The 17,396-nt window shown below is 43.7% G+C and overlaps 1 protein-coding gene across 4 annotated transcripts in view; it reads right to left on the bottom strand.

Annotated features, from left to right (window-relative positions):
- LOC137332405 (pterin-4-alpha-carbinolamine dehydratase 2-like) overlaps positions 1-17,396 on the bottom strand; it is a 78,029-nt gene that overhangs the window by 38,500 nt on the left and 22,133 nt on the right. For all 4 annotated transcript variants that reach the window (XR_010965654.1, XM_067996213.1, XM_067996214.1 and 1 more), the window contains exon 4: positions 1,770-1,850. Coding sequence is in view for 3 of the 4 variants with exons in the window: in XM_067996213.1 (XP_067852314.1) it covers positions 1,770-1,850 (81 nt within the window). In the remaining variant the exon portion in view is untranslated. The remainder of the gene's footprint in view (positions 1-1,769; positions 1,851-17,396) is intronic.

Here is a 17,396-nt window from a genome sequence, read left to right as displayed (position 1 = left end):
ACGAAGGAGGCTGCGGATGTCCACGACTACACGTCGAGTGACTCTGAGCCTCCGTGTGCACCGCTGCTCAGAGAGGTCCAGGAAGCTGAGCCTCGATCTGTAGACCCTGTGGCGAGGGTAGTGCCTTCTGCGACGCATCTCTCTCTGCAGTTGCCCTCCACCCTGCTGTGCAAGTGGATGTGTCATAACACTGTGTTGTGGAGCTCCACGTGTCTGAGGTGGACAGCGAGGCTGTTGATCCTCCGAGGAGGTCATGACTGCAGCTATGGCAGCCCGCATCCGGAAGATGTACGTTTGAGGGGGTCCACAAGGTAGGTAAATGTGTCTGCACACCGGGGTTGAGGTTTCAAGTTTGTGAATTTTATTGTTAGGAGGAAGGTGGTGGAGGCTAAACTTTGTCCAAAGTGACAGAGTGGCGTCCTGCATTGAGTGAGGGTCTCCCCCCGCCACCTGTCAAATGGACCTTTGCAGCTGCCCAGTAGGGGAAGCACTCTCAGTTTAGTTGAAAATCCCACCCCTCCTAAAATATCTTACAAATCATGTCTGCTAACGACCTGAACTATCACATTAATTGCCTTGTGGGATCCCGCCGGCTTTAATTGCCGGGGGGAGTCCCGCACGCGGGGGCTGCACGCGCATCTAAGCGAGTCACTGGGGAACCCAGAAGTGGGCGGGTTGGAGCCGGGCTCCGGACCCGCCCCGGGAATCCCCGAGTTTCGGAGCCCCCCCGCCACGAACCCACCCACTCGGACGTCCAAAAATCGCGCCCTATGTCTTTTACTCTTAATTTCTCTCACCTTTTGACTAACGCTTTCACTCCTGTCATTTCTCCGCCTTATCATTTTACAGCTTATTCCTTTTCTTGTGTAGGTGTCCATCCACCCTCTTTCCTCACTCTATTCCTTCTTATAAGCTGTTCATCTGTAATATCTTCCAGTTCTGATGAAGGGCTATGCCTGAAAGGGTAACATTTTTCCTTTCTTTACAGATGCTGGCTGACTTGCTGAGTGTTTCAAGGATTTTATATTTTTGTTTCAGACTTCTAGCATCTGCAGTATTTTATTTTTTGTTTTAGAATATAATTCCATTTTAAAAGAAGCTGTTCCTTACAAAATGCATCTAGCACTTCTCCTTGTCAGAATGATGCATATACTGGATCTACTTTGTAGGTTAGCATGACAGATAGCAAAACAAAATATAGGAAACAATGGTTATAAGACAATCTGTTCAAGCCAAAAAAGCACTCTCCAGAAGTACAAAGGCACACAAAAATGAGTTGCCTTGGTAGCAGGGAGGGGGGGGGGGGGGGGGTTGGTGTAACGGGTTCCAACTACAGCAATTACTCTGCTCTCAGTTTAAATTGGCGATGGTCTGGATGGGCTAAAAGCAGCACTAAACTCACACATAATGCTCTTAGTTACAGCGCTACTAATGGTTAAGCCCCTTTGATCCTCCTGTGCAGATCTCTATAACAAACATCAAAGGAAAGATTCAGAGCCAACCAGCAGTAGCACATTAACCAAGATAACAATATGTCTGAGAACACACTAGTAAGAGCTTGTAGTATCACACAAGTTTTAGACCTAACTGTGTCTTTTTGCAAAATATACGATCACACTGTTTTGGAGCGTGGGGGAAGCCTGTACATACAATCACGAGTGATGTATAACTGAGTCTGAAAGTAATGGGTTACAGGTTGCTGCAGAGTGAATGATTTATATATAGAATGTGCTATATTTTACTGTCAAACTCACCAGCATTCACATTACCTTGTGGTACACATTGAACCATTCAGGATGATGATTCAGTTTCTCTGCTTGTAAAGCCACGCGCGTCATAAACCCAAAGGCCTGGAATGAGATTTTGTTTAAACAAAAAGTTAACTTCAAACAAAATCACCATTCAACAAATTATCAAAAAAGGCAGGCTGAATATATAACTCAAGTTTTGATAAACTTCTGTGAGTAGCAGTAGATAATATTATGCACATGCTTTCATTTTTTTTAACCCTTCAAAATAAAATAAACCCAGACAGTTTTTATTTTATTTAAGATTAATGTTGAGTCACGAACAGACAGCACCCATTCTTGAGGACTGCTTTAAGTATTTCTGCATCAAATCAGAGATTAAACACAATTTCTAGGCCTTGTTCGTTCCTAGTAGAGCAGGAATCAATGTTCTTTGATGCTGTGAATTTCTCAAATTAATAGTTCATTGAGTTGCTCAAATCAATCTTGGGTGAAAATGTATAATGTGTATTTTGAAAAATTAAATAGTCTATCATTCTTTGAAAGAATGCTATCTTGAGAGAGGTTTTATCAGGTCTTTATAGAAGTGATGGCATCAGCGGCAGAATACACTGTCATATTGATTGTGTCAGTTTTACATACTTGTCCTAGCTTTAAGAAAGGGGTCATGAAGAACAGAAAGAGACTAAAGCCAATCTGCCTCTTTTTCATCCTGTGGCTCTAGTACTGGCTGCAAAAGTAGATCAGCCTGAACAGCACAATATGGCTCAATGATCAATTGACTAGAAACACATCATAACAGTCCCCGCAGTTCCCACCCTCACGCCCAACTGAAAGTTCAAAACTCTACAGCTACATACTCACTAGAACAAACTTCAATCTTTCAAACCACATAACTAATGTGAAGAGTAGGAAAATCATTAACTGGTACAGTACAAAGTCTTTTCACCTCAATGATCTGGGTTTAAATGTACTTCAGAATGATGTATTTCATCTGCTGTGAACTTCTTAAATGTAGTTAATTTCAGTATATTCAACAAAGTTCTTAGCAGATGCACCTACACATCAAAAACTGGCCAAAATTTGACATGAACAGGAACCCTTAAATATTTGAATAGGTGTATTTGGGTGTTACAAAAACAACTCCATTGTAATGTTGATTACTCTAGTAACTGCATTAAATCTATTAAAATATGAAAAAAATTCCAGCCTGTTTACACAAGGTACGTGATTTACACCATTAAAAGATCTGGGAACAAATCTCAGGATATTGACTAGTTCTGCAATTTTGACGTGTGGTGCAAATATAAATCCAGGAAAACTAATGACTATTTGCTACTAACAGAACCTGTTGGTGCTCACAGACCAGTTTCTACAATTTGTCAACAGCATGTAAACATAAGCTGCTTTTTTTTCCTTTTCTGTCTAAAATGTAACTAGCTTGATTAATTCTGTCGTAGCAACCAAATTGCATTATTACACTGACTATCTGAATAAATTTGCTCACAGCACAAAAAACAGTTGATAAATGTTAACACAGTTTGTTGCTGCACAGCTTTGTATGCATAGATCCTTTCACCAAGACAAACCTTCGAGTAATTTTTTCCCCCAGGTGAATGCTTCCTTTTAAAATTATTTCCCTCTTTCTTGGGTCTCCTTGCACCACAAAATATCTTTATCCAATAGAGCAGAAAAGGAGCCTCTGGCATTGCTCCATTGAGATCTGCCGCTAAGAGTAAGTGGACTGGGGTCAGTCACTCTCTAATTTGTCATTCTGTAGGAAAACACCAGCCCTCCACACAGGCCATGCCATCCTAGTTTCAACAAAATTAGTTCATTTTAGTTCACAGCGATATCTTTTTTTCCCATTAAACATCACACGCATACAGCATTTTAGGAATGAAACAAGCACAACTCAATAAGGAACTCAGCAAGTTAAAAAAAAGGCAATTTAACAAAATAGAAGCAGTTTTGAGGGTATTTTACAGCCACATTCATTTTGTTCTAAGACCAGCTGCATGACCTCAAACTATTACCATAATGTTTTACAAACACACAGCATTTTATATTGAAAATGGGCCTGAAAGCCAGGCATACATTACATGTCAACAGTTTTAAGAAAATGGACCAGTGATTTTTGTGCTTATGCACTACTTTACATCAGAAAATAGGCAGCAAGCCCAAGTTCCTCTTCCATAGACAAATAAAAACGCACATTATTTTCAAAAACAAATTGACAGTAATGAAGGAGTTTTCAAGTAATAGTCAAGCTCATACATGTCTAAGTCATCCTTGAGAGATGCTACTTTCAATTTAGGATTTCATTAAGTTGGTTCCCTGTTTACTTAACCCTAGATATGTTGACTGTTTTAGTTAATTAATATTTAAGCCGGTTGTATTTTATTACATTTTAACCTTTAAAACCAGATTTTTAATATTCATTATATTTTCTAAAATGTATTATAATGCAGATTTACGACACCAGTGATTTTTGCTTATAGACCTACATCTCAATGGATATCATTGAAACAAAACTACCTGGAGCAAAAAGAAAAAGGACTTTCGGACAAATAAGCTCTCTTATAGTTCTTTCAATAACAAAGAAACACTACATAGTAATAGAAGCTTTTCAGTCCTTATTCCATCCCCTCAACGTGGCTGCTGACTAGCTCTTCAGTGAATGCTCTGCAATTACTGAACATAGAACTTTCTAGGAATTACATATTGATATGCAAGCATACATTCAGGAAGCTTTCAAGTGTTCCATGGAACTTATTTCCATTTCACAGCACAAACTATTCTTTCTGTTCCCTAAGTAATAGAATTTTTTCTTTAGAATATTTGGATTGAATTTCCACCAATTCATAGTCAATGGACAGAAATCTAGCCTATTATTCTTCTCTATTTGTGCTAAATAAGTCATTCTGAAGTGGTGGAGATGGTTAATTCACAACCTCCTTTAGTGGTAGTCTAAATTACTACCAATTCGCCTTCCCATATTCCACCTTTTTACTGTATGATTGTGACAAGTTTACGATCTCCCATAGATATTCTTTCAGGTACAACAGTGCTGGTCACTCCCTAAGGTGTTTGAGCATCTTCCGTTTAGGGCTGCGTCCCTACTTCCCAATATCTAATTGTACAATAGCATGGCTCAAGGATGTAACATCAGGACCCTCTTGTGATCTGAATTGGATACTATAGGCTCGATTTTCGCACCCGCGATCGGGTGCATTGGTGGCGGGGGGGCTGCGAAAATCAGGGATTCCCGGGGCGGGGCGGGAGCCCGGCTCCAACCCGCCCACTTCCGGGTTGCCCACTGACGCGCTCACATGCGCGCGCAGCCCCCGCATGTGGGACTCCCGCCGGCAATTAAAGCCGGCGGGGTGCCACTTAAGGTATTTCAGGTCATTTAGAGACCTGATTAACATGATATTTTAGGAGGGGTGGGATTTTGCAAACAACTGGGACTGTTTCCCGTACTGGGGGAAACACTCCCAGTTCAAATGGACGTGTGGCAGCTGCAAAGGTCCATTTGACAGGTGGGGGGGGGTGGGGAGACCCTCACTCATTGCAGGAGGCCACTCTGTCACTTTGGACAAAGTTTGGCCTCCACCACCCTCCTCCTAACAATAAAATTCACCAACTTGCACACTTACCCCGGTGTCCAGACACATTTACCTACCTTGCGGACCCCCTCAGATGTACATCGTCCGGATGGGGGCCGCCGTAGCTGCAGTCATGACCTCCTCGGAGGGCGAACAGCATCACCAGCCTCGCCGGCCACGCTGTCCACCTCTGACAAGTGGAGCTCCACAACACAGTGCTGTGACACATCCACCTGCACAGCAGGAGGGAGGGCAACCGCAGAGAGAGATGCGTCGCAGAGGGCACTACCCTCGCCACAGGGTCCACAGACCGAGGCTCAGCTTCCTGGACCTCTCTGAGCAGCAGTGCACACGGAGGCTCAGAGTCACTCGACATGTAGTTGTGGACATCTGCAGCCTCCTTCATTCCGAGCTGCTCCCGGCTGGCCCGAGCACCATCTTCTTACCTGTCGCTGTCAAAGTCATCACTGCCCTCAACAACTTCTCCTCCGCATCCTTCCAGGGTGCCACCGGGGACATCGCTGACGTCTCTCAGTCGTCTGCACAAAAGAGCCCTGCAAATACACCTACACCCACTCTGCAGTGACACAATGGGTGGCATCAGTTGTGGGTCTACATTGTGATCCTCAGGAAAGGGCATTATTGCACAAACCAGACAAGATTCGCAAAGATATGGCAGTAGTGGTGCCAATATAATATGTAATGTGAGTTGATCAGAAATTAAATATAAGTAAAAACCATGACAAACCCTCAAACACCCTTGAGCATCCACTTCATGCTCATGGCACGTTTGCCTTACACTTCCTACTGCACATATGTGATGCATGCCCTGTGGCTGCAGCACAGATAGTGGCAGGTTGAGTGAGGCTGACTGTGAAAGAGATGCACGAGAGGGTGAGTATGAGATAGAGCCATGAGATTGTATGAGGATTGGGTTGAGTGGTAGTGGCGGGATGAGTACTGACGAGGTGAGTAAGTGCAGGTAAGATGAGGATGAGGTTTGAGTGGGTGTGAGGAGTGACGTGACAGAGTAGTGTTGGCAGTGCAGAAGGAGATGTGGGGTGGGGGCGGTGATGTGGCAGACGGAATGTAGGGGAATGAGTAAGTGTGCTCACTTTGGCTGACCTACTTGGGTCATTGCAGCGCCTCCTGCACTGTATGCAGGTCCGCGATATGTTGGTGGTGCTGGTGACCTCCTCTGCCACCTCGAGCCAGGCCTTCTTGGTGGGAGAGGCAGGCCGCTTCCTCCCGCCCGCCGGGGGGAAGATCTCTGTCCTCCCCCTCCTCCTCACCCCATCCAATGATACCTGGAGTGAGGTATCATTAAACCTGAGAGCAGCCTTCCCCCTGGGCTGTTCCATGCTGTAATTTTTCCTATTTCTTGCAGCATCAGTCAGTGGAGGACTGCCCCTTTAAATAGAGTTCATCCAGCTGACAGACCTTACTGCGCATGCGCAGTCCGCCCACCGCGCAGCTTAGCAGTGGGGAACCCGGAAAACCAGGTAAGTGGATCCAATCAGCCTGCGATTGCGCGCAGGACAGACTGATTTCACCGGGAGTGTTACCCACGCACCCAATCTACCCCCCCCACACCGCGATGGTAATATCGGGCCCTATATCTCTCACATGATACCTCATGTACCCATTTCTAATCTTTTGTGGTAGATGTTTGTTAAGTAAGTATACATGTGAAGTACATTTACCTGCATTATATGCAAGGTGTTTTCTACTAAAATTAGTGCACATGGCTAAAACAGTGTTGCTGTTATCACACCTGTGGCTAGTCCGCAATTTCTATTGGAAAGCATTGCCCTATACAATTTCTAACTGAAAGACCTAAACTCCTGCATTTTTAGTTTCTCGTTCTGGGCCAAGAGCTGTGCGTCACAGACCTTTGTCCAAAATCTAACAGCCCCCCATACATCAGTTTTACCTTCTTTTCTGTTAACTTTGACCCCAGGAAGCAGAGCAATAGTGTCTCTGACACGTTGAAAGGCGGGGATTTGCCAGCATGCCTGAAAATTGGACCGACTAGCCACTCTCGCAGGAGTAAATTGTCTGCAGACAACTCGCCACGCTCACATGAATAGAATTGTTCTCACAATGACGGTATGTATACTTGTTGGCCACCTAACACAAGATTGCAAATTGCTTCACATCCCTATTCATCCTAGGTAACAAGCTTGGATTGAGATGAGATCCTTGTTGTATCAGTTTGAAATAGGCCAAGTTGTGCCAGCCCCAAACCGGCTTGTCTGGCTTTAATGCACATCCTTCAATGCCTGCAGCCTTTCTTTTTAAACCTGTGCAAATTCACTTTGTTTTAAAACACAACCCCTAAACATAAAACATTTCCTACATTACAACAGTGACTACACTTCAAACATATTTAATTGGCTGTAGGATGTCTTGAGTTTGTGAAAGCTGCGATATAAATGGAAGTCTTCCTTTAACTCAACCCAAAATATATTCCATGAAAAAAAAGATCAAGTCTTGAAACGTGACTTTTTTTTAAAAAAATGCTTTCATAAACAGAAAAACATAAATCAGCCAGTATGCATCATAACACAATTGTCGGAGACATTTTAAATGTGAGTCTTTTGAAACTACAAGTGATTTCTTAGGTAATTAAAAACTGAAATTCACAGTACAAATATGTATTTACAAAAAATTTTCTGACAACAGAAAATTAAAGTGAAATCCTTTTATGCTGTCTAATACCTTTGATTTCCTCTGCAAATGTTGGGATGAGCAGTACTGTGTGTGAATGTGAAGGTTTTATTGGAATTCCAGGTTAACCAGTAATTATCCTGTCCTCGTATCCAGTTTCATGGAATTTCAATCCTGATAGTTGGCACTATATGAATATACAATCTGTAGAATGCACCGAAATCCATCAGATGGTGTGGGTTTTTTTGTAAAACCACAATTCTTCTCATCACATACTAAATAGAAGCTGGAGCACTGAAAAGGAAATCACTACGAGCACAGATTTGAATTCATCATTGCCACACCATATGGGACAAAAATTGAGGATTTGATATATTAAAATGTAACTTTTTTTTAATATTCTGTTATCGATTCACCAATGTCCTGTCAAAATCATGGTCCTCAGTAACATGTACTGCCTGGGAAGAGAGATCAAAGGTGGAGAGGAATGCATGACTCACTAAAGACCTATTTTTTTGCATTTCACTATTCTTAGCAAATAATGAAACATTAGCAAATAACTAAACATTAGCATAAAGAGGAAAATCTGCTTTATACTCGCATTTCAAAATTAAGACACGGAAGAAATTTTGTAGTCATAAAAGGCTGATCTCATTCTGAATCTTTATAAATCTTAAAATATTCCATTACAATATCGAGAACCATCTAATTGTCCTTTGTGGAATCTTCTCACAAATTCTCCAAACACCAGATAATTTATTAAAACAAGGGAAAATCAGAGAATGTCTCCCCCCCCCCCCCTCCCAGCCCCAGCCCCAGCCCCAGCCCCAGCCCCAGCCCCAGCCCCAGCCCCAGCCCCAGCCCCAGCCCCAGCCCGTACCTCCCTCCATCCCCCCTCCCTTTATATGATGTAAAGACTTCCTGCCTTGTAGAAGTCTGGACTGAATTCGATCCCAAGACCAGAGGTGAAAGAACATCATGCTAACCATGCATCACCCAGTCTCTCTAAATTTGGATTTACTTCATTTTTGTGCTCATTTCAATTCGCTAGAAGTCTTTCACAAAAATAACTCCCACCAAGAAAATGAGCACCAGCAATTTAAAGACTAATTTCCCAAAGCAATTCTCATGGCAATCTTAATTAATTCATGTTTAATATGCTTCAAGAAGGTACTTTTTTGCCAATGGGCTCTAGATGAATTCCTACACTAATCAGGTAAATTAGAAGTCTATTATTTAAGTGGTGTCTTATTATCCTTTAAATATTTGCAGTGTACCAACATACTAACTTCATTGAGTATAGCTGCCAATAAAAAGGAAAGAACATTCAGATACAGTCCTATACTTAGGTTTCAAACTTAACGATGTTTGACATTTTTCACATCTTGTCATGTGATCTATCATTAAGTGTAATTACTTTGCATGGTATCTGTCTTGAGACCCAATTAAAGTAATTGTAGGATTCCGGCAACAAGACCTTCCTTAATTTGGCTAGAGTCTATACTTCTTCAACTTTGATTAAATAAAAATTTAAGCTATAAAATATTATTAAATGCTCTGTCATGATGCATCATCACTCATCTGAAGTACTCCAAAGGATCACATTTCAAACCATAAAGAGCCAAAATTTGGCTACTGGTCACTTGAAGGTTTGTCATCAAAACACCAGCCAAGCAGCAAAACTGCCGATGCAGCCTTTTACATATAATTGAATCTTCAGGATATAATTGAAATCATTTGGACATCTTAATCAGACTCAATAACTCAATGTTACAGAAACAGAGCTGTAATCAAAAAATTGCAAGGGGGGAAATCACTGCAAGCCAGATGTATGTTACTTCAGCTTTGCTATGACACTCTATGTGGGGCTTTTTATAATAGTCATGTAAGCTATGGTGATACTCCAACATAGCACACCACAAAGTGTTAGGACGTTGGTTTCAAATCCATGGTCATTCACGTAAAGTACCTGGTCTCGGATGTGCTGTCAGTGTGATACCAGGTAAATACCACGGGAGGAGAGACATATTGGAGGGAGAGTCACTCTGGGCCACTTTTTTATGCCTCATAACGGCCAATTGCAGAACAGTATCAAGAGAAGAGTAGTTCCCTTTCAGCTGGGCAATACTGCATGGAATGAAAATGGAATGGGAGCAAAATAAAAAAAGAGTAAAAATAGCAGACTTGCAGATTAATTTGATGCACTGCAAAGCAGTTACATCATCACAAATGACAACAGTGGCAGTAAAACACTGTCACCTAACAACTGGCATTTATAGAGAACCTTTAACATAGTAAAATGTCCCAAGGCACTTCACAGAAGTTCACAGAAGCAAACAAAGTTTGACACTGAGCCACATAAGGAGATATTAGGACAGGTAACCAAAAACTTGGTCGAAGACGTAAGTTTTAAGGAGCATCACAAAGGAGGAGCGGCGGAGATGTTTAGGGAGGGAATTCCAGAGCTTAAGGCTTAGGCAGCTGAAGGCACTGCCATCAATGGTGGAGCAATTAAAATAGGGGATGCACAAGAGGCCAGAATTGGAGGAGCACAGAGGTCTTGAAGGTTTATAGGGCTGGGGGAGGTTATAGCGAGAGTGAGTGACAAGGCCATTGAAGGGTTTGAGAATTTTAAAATCGAGGCATTACCGGACCGGGAGCCAATGAAGGTCAGAGAACACAGGGGTGATGGGTGAACAGAACAACGGGACTTGGTGCGAGTTAGGATATGGGCAACAGAGATTTGGATGAGCTCAAGTTTATGGAGGGTGGAAGATGTGAGGCCGGCCAGGAGAACATTGGAATAGTCAACTGGAGGTAACAAAGGCTTGGAGGAAGGTTTCAGCAGCAGATGAGCTAGGGCAGGAGCAGAGACGGACAATGTTACAGAGGTGGAAGGAGGTGGTCTTGGTGATGGAGCGGGTATATGGTCGGAAGCTCATCTCAGGGTCAAATAGGACGCCAAAGTTGCAAACGGTCTGGTTCAGCCTCAGACAGTGGTCAGAGAGAGGGAGGGAGTCGGTGGCTAGGGAATGGGGTTTGCGGTGGGAACTGAAGACAATGGCTTCGGTCTTCCCAATATTTAGTTGGAGGAAATTTCTGCTCATTCGGTACTGGATATCGGATAAGCAGCGTGACAAATCAGAGACAGTGGAGAGGTCGAGAGAGGTGGTGGTGAGGTAGAGCTGGGTATCGTCAGTGTACACGTGGAACCTGACATTTTGTTTTCGGATGATGTCGCCGAGGGACAGCAAGTAGATGAGAAACAGGAGGAGGCAAGGATAGATCCTTGGGGGACTCCAGAAATAACAGCGTGGGAAGGGGAAGGGAAGCCATTTCAGGTTATTCTCTGTCTACATTTGGATAGATAAGAATGGAACCAAGCGAGGGCAGTCCCACCCAGCTGGATGACGGAGGAGAGGCATCTAACAGACTGACAAAGTATAATAAATTTTCTAACAAGGTATAAGTGTTTAAGGCTTCTCCAGTCAATTTAGAAAGCCCAAAAACACACGAACAATGAAGGGCAGGAGCACTGATGAATGGAAAGGGATGTCCCTTCGATATGTTCAAGTCTGATGTACCTGCAATTTCCCTACCAGTTCCCAGTCTCAACAAGGTACAAATGCTGAGCAAAGGCTAGGTGCTTCTCATATTTTCTGGCAGATCTTTCAAAACAAAAGTGGTGAAAACCTTTGATTAGGTTTCCCAGCTTTGGGAGTAGAGCATGATGCAGGGAGAAAACATCTTACAAAAGAGAGGGATTAAGCTTGAAAAAGAAATGTTATGGGGCAAATCAGATTGAAATCTAGTCTATTTCACACAATGAATTATTTAGCCCATTTATCTCCATCAGACTAACTCTATTTTCCTTGTGCTGCTGTTAACACAATAGTAAACAGGTTTACAAAAAAAGGCACCAAAATTTCAGTCGTGGCCAAGGCAGAACCCCAGCAGACCCTACTAAGTGGAACAGAAAAAGGGGTGGAATCCCAATAGAACCAAGTTCCGTCCCGTTTCTTTTGTCCTGCCATTTTCCTGTAGGGGGACATGGACAAATCTTCTGCCCCCTCCCCCAACGTCATGGGGTAAATTTTCAACTTCCACCCAGTTGTGGATCGGCCACCGGTTATAAAAACAACAAAATTTAATTTCCATTGTCTGGGGAATTCCCAGGCTACCCCAGGAATTCCAACCAGTAGGCCCTTATTACGCCTCAATGCAACTCTCATCAACTGGAAGCTGGTATGAGTCCAGTTGAGGCCTCCTAAAAAGCTCCAAATCTTACCCAGACTAAGGTAATCAATCCCTGAGCGGTTCAATTACTTTTAGTCTGAAGGCAGAAAGGCTCTCCTCGAAGCTCAAGATTTTGGTGAGGATTTTTTTTCCTTCAGCCCAGAGGGCCTGGAGGCATGTCAGGCAAAAGTGACTGAGAGTTGTTTCACCTTACAAGGGCGGATAAGGGAGGTGCTGCTGAAGCACCCACGCAGGCACCAGCCGCCCACTCAACAATGCAAATGGCCCCATCCATGTAACTTGGAATGGGGTCTATGCCTTGGTTTCATGGGTGGATACGGTTCCGTTCCGCCACATTCCCGCATGCTGAGGAGGACCTCTGGAATTTCTGGCCCAATGCATTACAGATTTGCTAAAACTAAAGCGCAAAGGGAATTATTTAGGTGGGTTTCTTTCATAAGACAGGGTTTTAGCTGAAGTACAACCCAGTGATCCAGATTGGCTCTGGTATCCTGTAGCCTGGTGTTAGCCATGCGGCTGGGAGTTGTGCCATAACCTTTACCTTTCATCATGTAATTCTGGTCACACTAACACTCTCAGAGCAGCACAAAGTATAGCAAATTAGGAAGCAAACCTGAACATCGCTTTTTGCCAGTTAATTACTCAGAAATGTGTTGCCATCTTGCATTGAATCACGGAGACATGGGGCAGGATTTTAACTGGGAAAAACGGGTGGGTTGGGGGCAATAAATATTGCAACAATTTCAGATCCATCCATATCCAGTTTTCACCGGGGCAGGATGAGGGACGTGTGACCAACCCGCTTTTAGGAGGCGGGTCAGGGTCATTAAAACCTTTCAAGGAGGCTGCGAGCCTCCATTTTGAAAGGCTTTGCGATTTTAACCCCTGGGGGCCGGGATTCCTGGGCCATCTCCTTCATGCTGCGTGAGAGGCGGCGAGAAGGCCCGAAACTGCAGGTAAGTACCTTTCTGGCAGAGCTTGTGGGCCCGGAGGAGCAGGAGTGCTTCCCCCAGGCCCAACAAGCCTACCTGCAGCGAACCCTCCAATGATCGCGACCCCTCCCCCTCAAAAATCCTGGACCCCCGAACCCGAACCCGACACCCCCCCCCCCCCCAGTGACTGACACCCGATCGTCCCCACCCCCACCCCGGAACCCCCGATCCCCCTCCCCGGTGACTGACCTCCGATGACTGACCCTCTCCTACTGCCCCCGTGCCCACCCATACCCCCCCCCATACAATCTAAGACTTACCTGAACACTTTCCTTTTCATGTTCTCTACCTTGCTCTGCTCCCATCCGACTGAGACCAGCCTGTCAATCAGGCTGGCCTACTGGACGAGAAATCAACACAAAAAAATAAAAGACGTCCTTACGTCAAAATCGTACTTTCAGGTTTCCCATCCGCAATTCGACCCCTCCCCCCCGCCCCCTTTGAGGTTCCGGGTCAAAATCCTGGCTGTGGTGCCTGAAATTCCTTGAAGCCTATTTCACCACCTAAAGTGTGGCAAGGTGGGTTCCAGCCAGCACCTTCAATTCCATCAGAAATCCCCAAAAGAAGGCCATTTGCATAAAGTGAGCTTATATCCACACCACTGACCGTATTCAATGGGTGTGAAACCCAATGTGGGGAGGGGGAGGGTGCTGCCAGGAATTACAGAGCAGTACCTTGCCAGTCCATTGAAGGATGGGCATTCTGGCTAAAAAAAAAGGTGGGGAGCCAGCAAAACTGGGACCCATCCCAAAATCCACCCAATCCTGCAATTTAGACATAGGAAGCATCCACTCCAGCCCAGGAATTTCAGGCCCGCAAAAAAAAAATCTTTAAAGAAAATTTAGTTTGTTGGGAGAAGGGTACTTCCCTCCATTTTTTACTCCCCTCACCTGAAGGCACTGGTTCACGCAAGCGTACAGTTCCACAGGTGCCAGCAGCCTTGCATTACCTCACTCAAGTGACCATCTTGATATACAATCTTCAGCAGGCTGCCAGCCTAGTCCTGTGCTCACCTAACTTGCTCACATGTGCACTTTCCAGCAGGCACTGCAGGATACCATTCACAAGCGGGAACCCTAGCTAGAGTTGCAGACATTCCCATTTTACAGAAAGAGAAAAAAAAAAGGAATAATCTTACACACAGAAATTGCTGGAGCGAAGTTTCATAGAATCATAGAATCATAGAAGTTACAACATGGAAACAGGCCCTTCGGCCCAACATGTCCATGTCGCCCAGTTTATACCACTAAGCTAGTCCCAATTGCCTGCACTTGGCCCATATCCCTCGATACCCATCTTCCCCATGTAACTGTCCAAATGCTTTTTAAAAGACAAAATTGTACCCGCCTCTACTACTGCCTCTGGCAGCTCGTTCCAGACACTCACCACCCTTTGAGTGAAAAAATTGCCCCTCTGGATCCTTTTGTATCTCTCCCCTCTCACCTTAAATCTGTGCCCCCTCGTTATAGACTCCCCTACCTTTGGGAAAAGATTTTGACTATCGACCTTATCTATGCCCCTCATTATTTTATAGACTTCTATAAGATCACCCCTTAACCTCCTACTCTCCAGGGAATAAAGTCCCAGTCTGTCTAACCTCTCCCTGTAAGTCAAACCATCAAGTCCCGGTAGCATCCTAGTAAATCTTTTCTGCACTCTTTCTAGTTTAATAATATCCTTTCTATAATAGGGTGACCAGAACTGTACACAGTACTCCAAGTGTGGCCTCACCAATGCCCTGTACAACTTCAACAAGACATCCCAACTCCTGCATTCAATGTTCTGACCAATGAAACCAAGCATGCTGAATGCCTTCTTCACCACCCTATCCACCTGTGACTCCACTTTCAAGGAGCTATGAATCTGTACTCCTAGATCTCTTTGTTCTATAACTCTCCCCAACGCCCTACCATTAACGGAGTAGGTCCTGGCCCGATTCGATCTACCAAAATGCATCACCTCACATTTATCTAAATTAAACTCCATCTGCCATTCATCGGCCCACTGGCCCAATTTATCAAGATCCCGTTGCAATCCTAGATAACCTTCTTCACTGTCCACAATGCCACCAATCTTGGTGTCATCTGCAAACTTACTAACCATGCCTCCTAAATTCTCATCCAAATCATTAATATAAATAACAAATAACAGCGGACCCAGCACCGATCCCTGAGGCACACCGCTGGACACAGGCATCCAGTTTGAAAAACAACCCTCGACAACCACCCTCTGTCTTCTGTCGTCAAGCCAATTTTGTATCCAATTGGCTACCTCACCTTGGATCCCATGAGATTTAACCTTATGTAACAACCTACCATGCGGTACCTTGTCAAAGGCTTTGCTGAAGTCCATGTAGACCACGTCTACTGCACAGCCCTCATCTATCTTCTTGGTTACCCCTTCAAAAAACTCAATCAAATTCGTGAGACATGATTTTCCTCTCACAAAACCATGCTGACTGTTCCTAATTAGTCCCTGCCTCTCCAAATGCCTGTAGATTCTGTCCCTCAGAATACCCTCTAACAACTTAACCACTACAGATGTCAGGCTCACTGGTCTGTAGTTCCCAGGCTTTTCCCTGCCGCCCTTCTTAAACAAAGGCACAACATTTGCTACCCTCCAATCTTCAGGCACCTCACCTGTAGCGGTGGATGATTCAAATATCTCTGCTAGGGGACCCGCAATTTCCTCCCTAACCTCCCATAACGTCCTGGGATACATTTCATCAGGTCCCGGAGATTTATCTACCTTGATGCGCGTTAAGACTTCCAGCACCTCCCTCTCTGTAATATGTACACTCCTCAAGACATCACTATTTATTTCCCCAAGTTCCCTAACATCCATGCCTTTCTCAACCGTAAATACCGATGTGAAATATTCATTCAGGATCTCACCCTTAATATAGATTTGTGCCTCAGAAAGAGTTACGGTAATTCAGTGGAGATTTATAATTTGCAAAGAAAAGTATTATTTTAATATTGAGATTATTTTAATATTGAGATTAAAACATATTCTCTCATCACCCATGAAACAATTCAGTGATAAAAGAGATACAGATAGGTAACTAGCTTTACAAACTGATTTAACAGATAAAATAACATTTGATATGATTCCATGTCGAGAACAGCTGTAACTTAATTTAACACAGTACGATACCAAAGACTCCATGTGGAAAATGCATCATAAAGTACATATGGTGCATAGAGACAAGTAACATCATCTCATGTTACCCCTGGAATGCATTTAATAACTTGATACCGCAGTTGGAGATAGGTTTCCGCTAAAACACTCTTTAAAATCTTATTGTATTGGTAAAATAACAGACCTCACTCTCCTTGAGGATGCTTTTAAATTTAATGGAATACTTCATGCTGCTGGTTTAAAAGAAAAGAAACTGAAATTACAAACAAGTCAACCCAGTTTTAAAAATGGCAATGCTCAGACACAATCTACCTTTACGAGCAGTATTGGATATGGCTTGCCCAAACATTTGTCTCATGATATGCCAGCCCTGTACCCTCAATTACCCCGCTTCCATTTAACACAGCAACTGGCAGCAATCACATGCTGAAATACAGGAAGTATGTCAGTATCATCAGTACTCCATTTTAAATTGAATGAACCAGCAAGCCATGTCTAATGGCGGACACCACTGCGGACTCACAATCAACCTAAAATAACTTTCAGAAATTGAGACCATGTTTAGAAAAAAAAAACTTTTTGTAAAAGATGTACATGTTTGGATATTGACTGTTTTTTTAAAAAAATGTTTCAGACAGTTTGATTAAAACAAGCAGGAAAAGCTTCAGTCCAAACAACAGCCTGTCACTGCAGGTTTGATCTACTCTCTTTGTCATGTTCATACACGTGGTATCTCTTTTTAAATGTCTTCTTCCAAGCGTGTCCCGGTTACTGTTCTATCTTTCATTCCCAGCATACCCGAGTTTTTAACTACTCTGGCCCGATTTCAATATTGCCGCCTCTGTCCTTTTCCATCTCTTGGCTTCAATCCCAGTAATTCACAGGCTGCGAATTAGGTGCACCGATACAGATGGCGCTGTAACCTCAGAAGAGGTGCTTCAGCTGCTAGAACAGACCGTGGGGACACTACAATTGACCTC

The sequence above is a fragment of the Heptranchias perlo genome, chromosome 14, assembly GCF_035084215.1.
Source record: "Heptranchias perlo isolate sHepPer1 chromosome 14, sHepPer1.hap1, whole genome shotgun sequence".
NCBI lineage: Eukaryota > Metazoa > Chordata > Chondrichthyes > Hexanchiformes > Hexanchidae > Heptranchias > Heptranchias perlo.
The sequence above is the reverse complement of the archived record's forward strand: the minus strand, read 5'-3'. Positions and strand labels throughout refer to the sequence as shown.